The sequence below is a fragment of the Corvus moneduloides genome, chromosome 2 (assembly GCF_009650955.1).
Source record: "Corvus moneduloides isolate bCorMon1 chromosome 2, bCorMon1.pri, whole genome shotgun sequence".
NCBI classification, from domain to species: domain Eukaryota; kingdom Metazoa; phylum Chordata; class Aves; order Passeriformes; family Corvidae; genus Corvus; species Corvus moneduloides.
In genome coordinates this window covers 25,016,224-25,029,939 of record NC_045477.1, presented here as the reverse complement: position 1 = coordinate 25,029,939, position 13,716 = coordinate 25,016,224, and the positions used below count along the sequence as shown (strand labels likewise).

The 13,716-nt window shown below is 45.2% G+C and overlaps 1 protein-coding gene across 3 annotated transcripts in view; it reads right to left on the bottom strand.

Annotated features, from left to right (window-relative positions):
* Positions 1-13,716, bottom strand: part of LSAMP (limbic system associated membrane protein) — a 1,003,861-nt gene that overhangs the window by 34,629 nt on the left and 955,516 nt on the right. For all 3 annotated transcript variants that reach the window (XM_032098511.1, XM_032098510.1, XM_032098512.1), the window contains one exon: positions 247-381. In XM_032098511.1, the coding sequence (XP_031954402.1) occupies positions 247-381 (135 nt within the window). The remainder of the gene's footprint in view (positions 1-246; positions 382-13,716) is intronic.

The following is a 13,716-nucleotide window of genomic DNA, read 5'->3' as shown; positions in this document are numbered from 1 at the left end:
TTCTCCCTCTCCCTCTCTGTCTGTCTCTCCATGCCACACCTCCCCCGGCCTTTTCTTATATATTACCAGGTTGAAAGCACAAACTGTACCCTGTGGCAAGTGTCTGACTGCAGATAATTTTCTCAGCGCCCTCCTTTTCTGATTGTATAATCCAAACCCAGAGATGCTTCTCTGTTTCTCCTGAAGTAACCCCCGCCTGTGGGCAAAGCTCTCCCCGTTGCCCTGCCCCAGCTGCGATGTACTCACAGTTCACAGTGACCCGGACTTGCTTGACGTCAGCCGAGGCAACTTCATTGGCAGCCTTGCACTCGTACTTGCCCGACTGCTCTCGTGTGATCCCCAGGATCTCCAGGTACTCCTCCTCACCTTCAAACTCTCTGCCTGGTAGGACAGAAGAATACAGAGGGTGCTTCTGTTAGGCTTTCAGATTTGGGAAATTGCTATGGAGGAACAATCACAACACGGATTCTGCAAACGAGTAACAGTCGTGAGCCATTTAAAAGTTATTTCAGAAGCCGTATCAGCAAGATACCAGTGTTTCATTTAACCATGAAAAACTGAAAATCTGGAAGGCCGCATACAGGTGATACAATACATAGCATCTCACAGGCTGCCCAGGCCGAGAAGCAAAATCTCCACCACATGAGATCAGACTAAGTTCACTAGTGTGATGGCTGAGTACTACCAGAGGTTAGTCATGCTGTGGCTGATGTGCTGGGTCCTCAGATGTGCTGGTTTGTTGTCAGCACCCTTTTCTCCACTGCAAAACTGTGAAAAATGTCTTTCTGTCTCTCAGAGCAGCCACCACCCTGGAGTGCCATCGATCAGGTCAAGCTACCATTAAACACAGCCAAACTGAGAGAAACAAACTGTAATTTGATCTGCGGAGACCAATAATCATCACGCATCCTTGATCTACTGTACATATGAAATGACACATTTAAACCGTGCTGCCTCGCTTACACACTTTGGAAAACAGTGACTTGAGTGTCAGTCAGGGTTATGGATGGGGGCAGGAATCAGGGGAGGTCTGTGGCCTTGCTTTTAACTCACTGTATGACCTTGAGTGAGTCGCTCCTTTGCTCTCCCTCTGTGAACTGCAGCAAATAGCACCCCCTCTCCCATCACCTCCTGGTTAGAGCAGGGCAGTGAGGTTAACCCATATAAAACACATTAGATTCGTTGCATGAAAGTTGTCAGGGAAGCATGAAATATTAGGATTGGTATATCTTCTCTATTCCTTCAGAAAGCAAAGTAAGGCACCTCCTGGAAAGAATCTGAACCCCATTTCCTCTTCTCAGAGGGCTGTGAGCACTGCTCTGCAGCATGGGAAACCACAAGCCCCAGTTTTGTGCCTGTGTATGCTTAGAGAAAGCATCCCCCAACCCTCAAAGAGTAAAAGCCAGATTTGAAAAAAGAAAAAAAAGGTCAGCTCACAAGAGCTCCCATTCAGGTTCCTCAGAGAGTGGTCAGATTTTCCAAAAAGTTCGCTGCCCACTGGCGATGCCAGCTGTGTGCAATTCCCGTCTGCATCAGAGAGGGACTTTAGAAACTTCAAAATCTGCTCAGAACTCTGTCTCTTACAGAATTATTTTTGTCTTTTCTTTATTTCTCCTTTTCACAGGCAATTTTTGGAATCATTCTAGGGGAAAACCACCCCCTATCATGGAGACTCAGCATGAAAACAGCAATGTACCTATTAGACTCATCTAAAGACAAGGCTCCTCCTCTCTTTCAGCAGGGCTCATCAGCAGTCCCTTTTCCCAGCTCCTACCAGATGTTCAGGTAGTGGAAATCTCATTGGTCTAAAATTTACAACTGCTTTGGTTTTTGCATCCCCTAACAGTCTGCTGCAGGACCTTCCTGCATGGCAGCAGTGTATTGCATAAGGGAAGGAGGCAAAGTTGGCTCCTGCTGCCAGGACACGGCTCTCAGTCCTCTTCTCTCTGCTGGGGCTGATGCTGTGGAGAGTCAGTGGAGAAGGAAGCAGGGTGGGATTTTCATGGGTGTTTTTTATTGCTGGAACTCATGAATATGTTAGGGAATCAGAGTTAGGTGAGTCACAGCACTGTGGAAGGCACTTCAGTCACCATCTAATCCATTCCCCAGTCTCAAGGCAGGACACATGAGTCATGTCAGGGACACAGCCATCCTCTGCCCTCCAGCGGCAGAGATTCTGCAGCCACTCCTGACAATCTGTTCCTGTGCTTTGCTGTCCTTACCACTGGAGCAGTTTCCCTGAAGTTTGACCTGAGTCTCCCTTGCTGCAATTTAAAGCTATTACTTTTGTCTTAGCCACTACAGACAAAAAGAACAAATCATTCCCTCCTTCCCTGCAATAGCCTTTTATCAACTTTTAAATCACTTATGTTCCTCCCTCAGTTGTCATCTTTTTTTTCTTTTGGCTGAACATTGCCAGGGTCTCTCAACCTTCCTCTGTAGGTGAGGTTTTTTTTGGCTCTTGATCATTCTTGTTCTTTGCTTTTAGACCTCTCTGACAAGTTCACATTTTTCTGGAAGTGTGATACCCCAAACTGAACACAGCATTTCAGATGAGGTGTTACCGGGGCTGAACACAGATGAAGGATTGCATTGCAACTACTGCACCATGCTGCTGTCTGTAGAGGCAGTACATTGTTTCTGGTTTTGCTACAGCAGGGATCAGTTCTTTTTGGGAACTCTGTTAATTCCCGGATCTTCTTATGGCATATTGCTCATATTGCTACCTGCTAACAAAGCACTTTAAAAATCCCACCCCCAAACTGAGCTGACAACCAACACTCCCCTCCTTTCACAGCAGCACTCCCAGGTGGTAGGTCAGTCGGTTGACTGGAGAGTTAATCAGAAATCAGGGAAAGACTCACAAAGAAAAGGTTAAAAAGTAATTTGCCTCTGTTTTGCTGATCATTTGCTCTGCAATTCCGCCTTGTTTATACACAGGGTTCATTCCAAGTGGGACTTGCTTCTCCTGCAATTTGCCCTTGTCACAAGTCTGTCACCATAATGACAACAGGGTTGAGGGTGACTTAACCAGCTCTAATGGAGTGGCACCCCTCATTACGGATGCTGTTAAGTCTGTCTGTTAGAGAACCACATCAATGGAGTTCCAAAGTAACCTAAAAGGGTAGATACTTTCCCAAGGGAAAATGTTTTTGTGCTTCTCCTCTGCATCCATGCATGCACTTGAAGTGTACTGTGTACCATGTCCAGCAGGAGAGCTTTCACAGCTACACAGAACTCCTCCCAAGACATGATGAGCTGCTGACTTGCCCAGTGGAGTGCCCTGGAAATCAGTGAAAGACAGGACTTCTGTTCTAAAGGGCATGTCAAAGACATCAATAACCCTATTCAGCTCCTCATTCCCCTGCACTAGGACACAGAAATAAGCATAACGCTTCAGGGAAAGTTTCTGTGACAGTCTCTTGCTGAATAAGTGGTAGCACTGTTCTTGTCCCTGCACTGGTGACCCTGAGCATCAACATTTGCTACAAGAACTGCTCTCACTTTCAAGACAGACTCTTTTGCTTGCTGCCTTGTCCCCTCTAAGAGCACATTAACCATTTCTAACAAAAAGCATTTATATAAAATTGAGGTGTTGTAGTACAGATCAGAGAGAGGAAAGATGTATCACAGTGTGTTAGAGAAATGTCAGGTTGTGATATCTTGCAGAGAGCTGTAGAGATGTTTTCACTAATTCACTTTGGCAGCCAGATTAGGTGAGTCATATTAACTCTAACCTCTAAGGCAAACAGGGGATGGGGGGAGCAGGAACACAGCTTCATACATCGAGTGAATTTACAAATGTTTCTGCACAAGAGCTGGCTTTGGCAGGGAAGTGATGGTTGTCACTATGCAGTTTATCAAAGTGGGGAGGGAGAAGGCTTGGACAATGCTCTTTGGTACCGATGACAATGAACATATTCTATTAGGTGAAAGAGGGACTGCCAGCTCCTGGCAAGTGAGCCACTCCATTCCCATTAAGAGAAGACATTTGCCTTGAGCAGATTATCAAGGGATGAAATTCTGACCCTACTGCCAAAGCTTCCTTGCTGACAGGGGTTGTCTCCTGGTTGTTCTGCCTGGTTCAGTACAGCCTTTTCCCACCGAGGGTCCTTTCAGATTTACCTCGGGGGATAACTTCTCACTCAGTGCAGCTCTTCTCATCCCAAACCATCCCCTTGCATGACTTCAGGCAACCTGCTCCCCTGGAGGTTTTTTGCCTTTCACATGTTCATAGTTAGCTTGGTTTGTTGCTATAGCTCCATTAAACATCTTCTTGCCAAGCTGTAGCTCCTTAACTCTGTCCCAGTAAATCAGAAAGAGGAGCTTTCTGCTCTGGAGGCTGGAGATAGAGAGAGCATGAGCCTGGGAGGCTTGACAATCAAACCAAGAGGGAACGACCCCGAGCAGCACGAGCCAGGCGGCTGCTGCTGCTTGGAGCTGGCAGAGCCTTTTTTGCAGAGGGATCTGCGGCAGCAGCTTTGATGTGTGCAGGAGAAAGGCTTTGAAGGCCTGCTTGCCTCAGCCACATTTCCTATCCACTGGCTTCCTAATTGGACCCAGTAAATAATGAACCCGAACAGCAAATCTCCTTGGCTATGCTAGCCTGCTGGCAAGAAGCCCTCCTCTCCCCCTACCCTCTGGAAATAGCCTTGTACAACCCCATCGGCTCTGCATATTGTCCTTGTTGGTGTGCACACCTGCCTGTGCTCTCATAGAGATATAATAAATATATATTATATTCTGTATTTTATATACTATGTATTTTATTTGTTTTTACATCTATAAATCTGCCTGTGTGGGCAGAAACACAGACTGACACATTCCCCAGGCATTTATGGGCCCTTCTCACCTCCGCCCCTTGCTCTGCCACACATCATCACTCTTTCCTCAAAGTCTAAATGCTTCCTTTCTACAAATGACACACACACAGACAAAATCCCACTTGTACTGTGTGCAGACAGCTCTTTCAGGTAGTCAGGGCCAGCAGTGCATTCAGACACATGCTCTACCAGAGAGACCTTTCCCTTCATGCCCTAGTTTCTTACATGTCCAAAGGGGAAGCTGATCTCCAGAGGTGGCAGCCACATTTTGTTTCATCTCATCTCCTGTCCGTGTATCCAACACTGGGCTTCTTCTTGTGCAGAGATTACTTTAGTTCTCTTATTTTTTTTTTTTTTAAACTGCCGTGGTCTTAATTTAAACTAAAATTCAGATCTGATGAAAGTATCTGTTTGCACTTGGCATGTGGAGAAAGAGATCAGCCACCCTGCTCCTATGTTTGTTTTCCCTCCAAGCATCTTTGTAGTTGTGAAGAGAGGAGAGCAGAATGGGTTATGCATCTTTGTTGGGCCTAAAACAAGATGCAAGGAGATAAAAAAGATTGGAAATCAATGGATGCCATTTCAAGTTTTTTGTGTGTAGCAACTTCTATTGCTGAACTGCAGGTTTTGTTGTCTCTGCACTCTCCATTTAGTGTTTGAGGTTTTGCTCACCTAACTTTCCTCCTTCCCTCTGCACCTTCTATTCCCTAGGAACAGGCTTCTGAAAGACAAAAATAGCTAAGGGAGCTTTTGACATGATTTTTTTGTTTTACCTCCAGCTGAGGGGTTTTTTTTTAATTCAAAACTTTGAAGTTTTCATTATCAGTCTGTCTCCTCAGCCATCACAGATTCCAATGAGCTTGGCATTTTTTCCTATCCCTTAGCTGAAGAGGCTTGTTTTTAGCAAAGAGATCAGTAGAGAGAAGCAGATGGTGGATGAGCAAAGGGACAGCTAGTGCTACAATGCTACAGTGAGGAAGGAAGGCAGAAAACCTAGAGTAGCATGGGAAGTGGTAAAAATGGGGAAAGCTTGAGACAAGACAAAAATAGATGGAGAAAAAACAGGGAGAATGAAGAGAGTGACAGTGGCTGGGAGAGAGAAATGCAAAAAGAGTGAGATTCTTCAGTGACTGAGAAAAAGAGAAAATGGTAGTCAGCTACTGTCAAAGAGAAAGGCACTGAGACAGAGTGAGTGAGAAAGACGGGAGGTGAGACAGTAGCAGACAGAGAGATGTACAGCTCGGAGAGAGGCACAGCCATCCCTTGTGTAAAGGGAGCCATGAAATAACAACTGCCAGAGGGACAGGAACAGAGGGGTCACATGTAGTAAGGCAGTAATTACTCTGTTTAAGCAGCAAGGCACAGCAGGGTATTTATTGTTTAAGCTGGCCTCATGCCTCCCATGCCCTCAGGTCTGTAGCTATTACACATAAACCAAAAAACTAGTGCAGTGCCAGGGAGGGTTCTGGCCTGGCTCTGGCTTAATGAATGAGAATGAGTCAGACTGGGAGGAAACACTCTGGCATGGTTTCCCCTGGCGCTCACCAGGACCTTGCTCATCAGCAATCACATTTGCACCTTATGTGCAAAACTGACTCCCGAGCCAGGGACAGCGGCCGAGGAGCTCCCTGGCAGGGGGAACACGAGCACCCACTGGCATGACCCGGGTTAAGAGAGCCTGTGATTTTCGTGGGCTCTTTCTTCTCAAACTCCACGCATCCAGGGTGCAGATAAAACCCTCCAGGTTGAGAGCAGCTTCCCCAGACTGAACAATGTCTCTGTGCTCTCTCTCTTGGGACAGCACTGACCAAACCGCTTGGGACGACTTGCCCATCGCTGGCGGCTCTGCCCAGGGGCTGGAAGCCAAAATCTGACAGCTCAGATGCAGCTTGCATCCCGGCTGTGGGTGCATGTCATTGGGGGTCATCTGCCTGAGGCAGCCTCAGCAGATTGGCTGTATCTCTGAATTTCCACCCCTCTTTTTCATAAACGACCACTAAGGGTCATCACACTCTCTCACATACAGCCCCGAGTCTGGGCACGGAGCAGGTGTGCAATATACTACTCCATCTCAGCAGCTGATTAGATTTTCCATTCAAAATCCATATGTGAACACCGGAAAGAAAGGGAACCATCTCCTGAAAAAAAATCCAGACCCGCTTCACTTGTGTTTGACCAGTGGTTTTCTTCTTCTCTTTGCTGAACCAGAAGAAGGAATTAATGGTCTTCTTCAACTTGAGATATAATTTAAATCAGATGATTTCATGTTGAAGAAGATCACTTTTTTTTTTTTTTTCAAAATTACTTACTGAATTTAGCCCAAATTTGTTAACACTTTTTTAATGAACACAAACAGCTTTTTTTGGACAGATTAATTGCTCTTGAAAAGAACTTGGCTGTGATGCCAATGTATAAAGTAGATTATGAACCATGAGGTAAATTAAGTCATGTAATGTCACAACTACAATATTATATTCCCTAAGTGTTGCATACTGCAATGCAAGTTGTCATGACTATGCCACCAAACACCAAGCCTTAATTTTACTGCCAAGAAAATGACATATAAACATGAACAAACCAATAGTTGCACCATCTCTGCATCACAAAATTTTTCCCTGCTGCCTTCTGAAGGGTACTTTAAAACAACATGAGGTAGGAGGCATCATCAGCTAGATGAATCAATGAGATGTCACCACAGCTTTGAGAGCCTTAGGAAGGCAGGAGTTGGTAACTCATTAGGGCTGCGAGGACAGTGCTGGAGCAGCTAATGAAATGGAGGTTGAAACCAGAAGGTCAGACAAAGAATCACAGCTCAGGCTCAGGAGTTGTTCGATGTGGACACATGGATGGCAGCACACCAATCCCACTCCCAGCAGCGGGGTCAGCACTGCGGGAACCTGTGCCCTCTTCCTCCACCACCTACAGGAAGAGGATGGGCCAGCAGTTGCCCCTGGCAAGAGGAACATCAGGGTGTGTTTGTGGGGGTGTGGGTTCGTAATCAATAGGTCTTTGTTTCCCACTGTGCTAAGCACAAGATGGTAATGGAAGCTGAGAGCTGGTGCAGGGGACTGAGATTTCTTGCATGTCATGGACACTTATGAAAGGCATGAAATACAACAGCAGGCAGTCAACTGTTACAGTCTCTAGTGACTCTGTCGGATGGTTTCTTTTCATTCGGTCTCATGTACTCCTTTTTCTACAAGTTTTCTTATTTTGGACAATGCACTTGTGCTATCATTGTTACACAGTTTGAAGACAAGTTCCTCCTCACAAACACAAGACCAAAGAAAAGACTGACAGCAACAAGTCCCTTCTGGGGCAAGAAGCCTGACTGAACTGTATAATTTGTGTCCTGCCAGTGAAGAGCAGGGATGCAGTCCCTAGTTTAATTCCACAAATCATTATGTCAGCCCCAGGCTTTAGAGAAACCTTGTGCGACGGCACTCACTGGTACCAAACATGCCAGTCTCTCAATCTAGGAACTATAAGGTTGGTCTGTGTTTGGTGGCATCTTTAAAAATCCTTATCTTCTTTACAAAGTCTCTTGTGTCTTATGGAGCACAAGATACGCTCAATATACTGTTGTGCAAGAACCACGTGGCTTGCTTTCGTAGGCGTCCAACAGAATGTCTCCCTGTTTTTAAATCTAAGGTGTTTGTTCCCTTCTGTCCTATGCCCACTAATTCTTCTTGGGATGAGAGGGTAATGATGAACCCAGAGCTTCAACCTAACTTTAAAATTTTTAAAAAATTTGATGATCCCCTCCTTCTCAATGATTCAACTTTGCCCATAGAATTCCATTCTTATATGTTTGAAACTCGGAAGAAGACTTGAGAAATTACAAACTGGCACAAATTTACTTGAAATGGGAAAGAGCTTTAACTCAGAGGCTTAGGCATTGCTGTGGCTCTTTCTCTGCAAGCTGGAGCCAAACGTTTCATGACCAGATAGCATGGCCCCTGAATCTCCTGTCTTTAGCAAGATTGCAATTCCGGTAGTTCATCCCTGTTTTCAGTGAGGCTACTCTGAACACCGAGTTCACAAATAAAACCTAAAGACTGGGATTTCTGTATCAGCCTGGATCTAGCCACTGATCTTTTAAACTGCTGTAGTTTTCAACTGAGGAAATGAGGTCAAAGAGTTAAGCCACCCCTTAGCAAGATTTACCCTTTCAAAAACACGCCAGTTGTGATGCCTGGCGCCAATATTTGTATAGGTGGATTAGCTTCTTGAAAAATCGTTTTGTTTGCTTTTCTGTTGACCCCTCTCCTTGCTGCAATGTTTCTCAATTAGATCCAGCATAGTAATTGCCTGACACCATCCCCCATACCTGCTCCTGGTGGAAGAAGGAAAGGGAATACTTTGTAGTGAGCACAACAAGGGATCAGGAGATGAGACTAACTGGCTGGATTTAGGATTGAGCAGGCATCAAGTATTGCCAGGTATCAAGGTGAGAATCACAGAGATTTGAGGCAGGGTGGGGTGTGTTGGGAAGAGATTGTTTGGGCTCACACACTGCAGAGACTTTTGATCAGTTGGGCTGGCTCCTGTGATATTATAATCTGAAGTGTCTGCTGTTGATTCATAGTGATAGCAGTCCAGATAAATGATTGCTTCGGTCCAGGATATTTAATTCTTATGTATTTAGCCACTCCCTTGCTTTCCAAAGAATAAAGAGTCTCTCTCTCTCAAACTTGCCAGGTACTGGCTGCGAAGGAGAAGGAAGGCATTTACTCACTGCCTAATATTGCATCTTGTACAGTCCTACAGGGGAGGCAAGCAGAGAGGAAATACAGACCCTGATTTTGAGCTCTTGTAGCTCCCTGATGCATCTACTACCATTGCTAGTGCAGCTGTTGGCTGTCAGCACTCTTTAAATCATGGCTGTGAAGCAGGGTTTCTCTCCCAGGGATATGGGAAAAAGAAGGGGGTCACCAGAAAGGGAGAAGGCAGAAAACTGTAAGTAGAAGAAACAGTATCAAAACAACTCCTGTCTGACTTCTTACAGCTTGCCCCATAAGTTTAGGAAGGGGTCTGAAGACAAACCTAAAAGATATTTCATTGCCTTCATCCCAAGTCCTTAATACTTGTTCTGATGGTTACATAAAATTTCCAACAACTGTTACAGTACTGGCATGAGAAGACCATGGCCAATCACGTCAATCAAGAGTGTCTCACTGGGCTTCACCTCTCTGAATCCCCCTATTATCATCATGGACAGGAATCCATTTATTTCTTTTCTCTTGACTCCCCAAATGCATTTGATTCCTGTGGGAAGAGAAATGTCTAGCTCCAACAGGAGCCCAAGTCAGCCAAAAGAGCCAAGAAAGCATGGAAAACCATCTGTTTTATGTTGAGGACTCTTTGGCTCCTTTCCTCCAAGCTCCTGGAGAGGCAGGGGTCTCATTAGAGTGCCTTTGCAACTGCACACCTGTGAGACTTTCACTGGAACTGAAACAGCAGTTGTTCTAATTAAACAGCACAGAGCAGGCCACCTTAATCACAGACATGATTTCATCTTCCTTGAGGAGAGAGGGGAAGAGGAATCAAAACTGATAAGAGAGAGGGAAGAAGGTGAAATGTGCTGAATCCCTGCTTTCTCAGTTTAAAGCACTGAGGGATGTCTCATCTCTGTAAAGATTAATGTGAGCTTCTGATGGCATGTTTTATTAAATGGTTATATAATAATTGATATTTGAAAGCAGAGTTTCCAAAAGCCACTAAATGCTTTAAGAGGACAGGACCTAGTGGCTTTCAATGGCATTTGTGCCTGCAAGTCACTCAGGTGCATTGGAAAACTTCACCTCTACTCCTTTATTCAAATCAGTGCCCATTTACTCCATCAGTGTGACCTTGCCAGTCTATGAGGCAGAAACCAGGGGCAGGGGTGAAAACCATAAGCCCTCTAAGGAGAGGGTCCATGTTTCCTCAACCTTGGGTGGAAGTAGGAGGTGTCAGCAGCACACAGTGTGAGTGAGAAACCCATCAGCTGAGGAGCCAGTACCCAGACACCAAGGACACCTAGGAAATAACAGCATGATAATTCCTGCCCTGACTCTCCCAAAGCCTGTAATGAGGAGGCACATCTGTCCCTGAGACAAGGCACCCAAACAGGCCAGGTAGAAATGCTGCTGGCAAGCCAGAGGGCCAGTGGGCCAAAGCTTAATAGGAAAACAGCAGCGATTTGTCTCTACCACTATTTATGTTTCAAGCACATGACAGGTTGTCAGTGGAAGTGAGTGCTGCTAAATTTACTGCTTCTCAAATCCCCGCCACAGTTGCATACTTGTCAAGTCACTTCATTTGAAGGGCTAGGTGTTGGGCTGGACTTTCCTCCCCTGTGCTCTCCTTCAATGAAAACCACAAACAGCTTTCTTTACACCACAAACTGATCCCCTCAGGGGCCATGATATCATGGTATGAGTTTAGAGGAGAGAGATGGTTCCACGGCATACTAATTTTTAACCCTGGTACATGCTGGTCTTGTTCTGGGCCACTTGACTGCATGTGTGTGTCTGACAGAACACACACATGACTGAACTGAACAAGTAACAGCTTGGTTACAGCACTGGGCATTTGGAGACAGAGAACATGATAGCCTGGTGAGCACAAGTGAGTACCAGCTGGGTGTGTGGGTGAGAGCTGCCGAACATCGTAAGGAAAACAGTGCCAAAAACTGTGGGGATGCAAGAGGAAATGTAGGTGGGTGAAAGGGTGCCTGGGGATTAGACTCTGCACATATGTGTCCGTGTGTATGGGTGGTGGAAAAAGCCACATGGAATAATGGGTGTGGGGCTGGAAGTATGATGGAGCATTAAGGTGAGGATGTGCAGGGAGGAAGGCTGGCAGGCAGGGGACAGGGTGAGAGGATGAGCACAGGGTCTGTCTGTGGTCTTCCATGTGGAAGACTGAAGTACAGAGTATCATTTGCCTCCCAAGTGTTAAATGGTGCTTGCATCCACGCAGCCTCATGCACATCTGTGACACAACACATTTGGCAGGTGGGAGAAGACCCTTCATTAATGGCTGAAAATCTCTAACACCTGGTTTCAAACTCTCCTGGAAAGCAGAAGGGGAATGAGGCTGACATTTGCTGATGGGGGCCATAAGAAGCCCAAACCTTCCTTTTTTTCTCCCCAACTTATCCTCACTGCACTACAGAGTCCTTGCTGCAGGGCTCTGGTCTTAGTTGCATGGAAGCTGCTCCCTGCTTTATGCAGCTGTGCTGCTGGACAGCACCACATCTTCTGAAATGCTCTGACTCCTTTTGGCTGCAGATATCAAGAGAAAGCTGTCAGGAATATGGTGTTATGAAAGACAGCCAAATGTGACAGGGCACATCCTCCTATTCCAACCACTCCCTTCCTTTCTTCTACATGCAGTGGAGCTCTCTGCTTTCTCCTGCACATACTCTTCATCTCACGCACAAGATCCTTTCATTTTATTCCCTCACGTGCACTTAGTAAATGACACGTGCATGGATACATATCCTGCAGAGAGTGTCATGCAGAAGCAGGACACATCCTCTTTTTTCCTGTCACAGAGGTGCAAGACCATTGCAATTCTCCACCAGCCTTTTAGGAATCTGCTCTGCTTCCTTTTCCAGTGGTGTAGGCCAGAGGCCCTTGTTCTGCAATTGTGCCTCACAGCTTATATGATTAAATGTAGCATCTGCAGCTATATTAGCTGGGCTATTAGTGACAAGTGCTATCAATCCTCATACTTCAGTGAATAAACTGATCACCAGCTGGGGACAGAAGTCTCCCCTTGTCTCTCATCACCATAACATACAAACTGCTTTATGTGGGTTTCAGAGGGAGGGAAACAAAGAGAGGTGGAGTTAGAGGCTGACAAATAGTTTAGGGTGTCTTCTATTCTTTCTTTGGTTCTCTGCTTTCCAAAGAACACAACAGACTTTTATTTATTTATTTATTTTTTTTTATGAGTCGCTCCTCCAAGGCTGCTCTAAGTTTCACTGGGGGTAGGGGAAAAACACAACAATTGAACCCTCCCACCTGGCCTCCATGGACTAAGAATTCATCCACAGTAATCATCTATGTCTCTTGGATTGAGGCCCTCTGACACTTTTACTGGATAATAGCATTTCTTAATAACCAGCATTTCAATCAAATTCCTTTCTATCACCTCTCCAGCACCAATACTCTGAGTATTCTGTATGGGCTAGGACTCAGCAGGGAAAAAAAAATCTTGCAACTTTGACCATAAGGTATTGAAATAATATTAAAAAACCAGGTTTTCAAACACCCTCTCTTTAAACACTTATTTCTCAACTGCTCTCAAAACTGCTGTCCTTGTATTTCTAAGTCCATCATTTCAAAAGGAATGTTGGGTTTGATTAAAACAACTTCCTGGCTTATAGGTTATGTCAATATCCTGGTGGGATTTTATGCCACTAATCTCTGCAGTTGCAGAATAGTTGAAGGAGGGGAGCTATATTAAAATGGCAAGTTCAGCTGTAGATTGTATTTTCTCACTACTTTAGGAGTAGAAGGTCTTGAGATAATTTTCAGACAGTATCAGCTTGCATATACAGGGGGATGCAACACGCAGGAAGGAGAGAGGAGCAGAGAGAAGAAAGGAGAATGAAGAACAGAATGAAGAACAAAAATTTTTAAAAGTAACATAGAGAGGATAGTTTGTGAGACCCAAGTCTTCAGGAGAGGACAGAAAAGGAAATAAATAAAGGAAGAGCATGAGATAGAGATGAAAGTTTGATTAAGAAGAAGCGAGGGGATGCAGAGGGTTAGAGCAAACAAGCAGAGTTCTGAGCAAGGTGAATTGCCATGGGAAAGCAGTGGGGAATGCAGTTAGTGTTGGCTGGGAATACAACATACGAGGGGTAACTGAGGCCAGAGTCTTCCAGATGTATTAC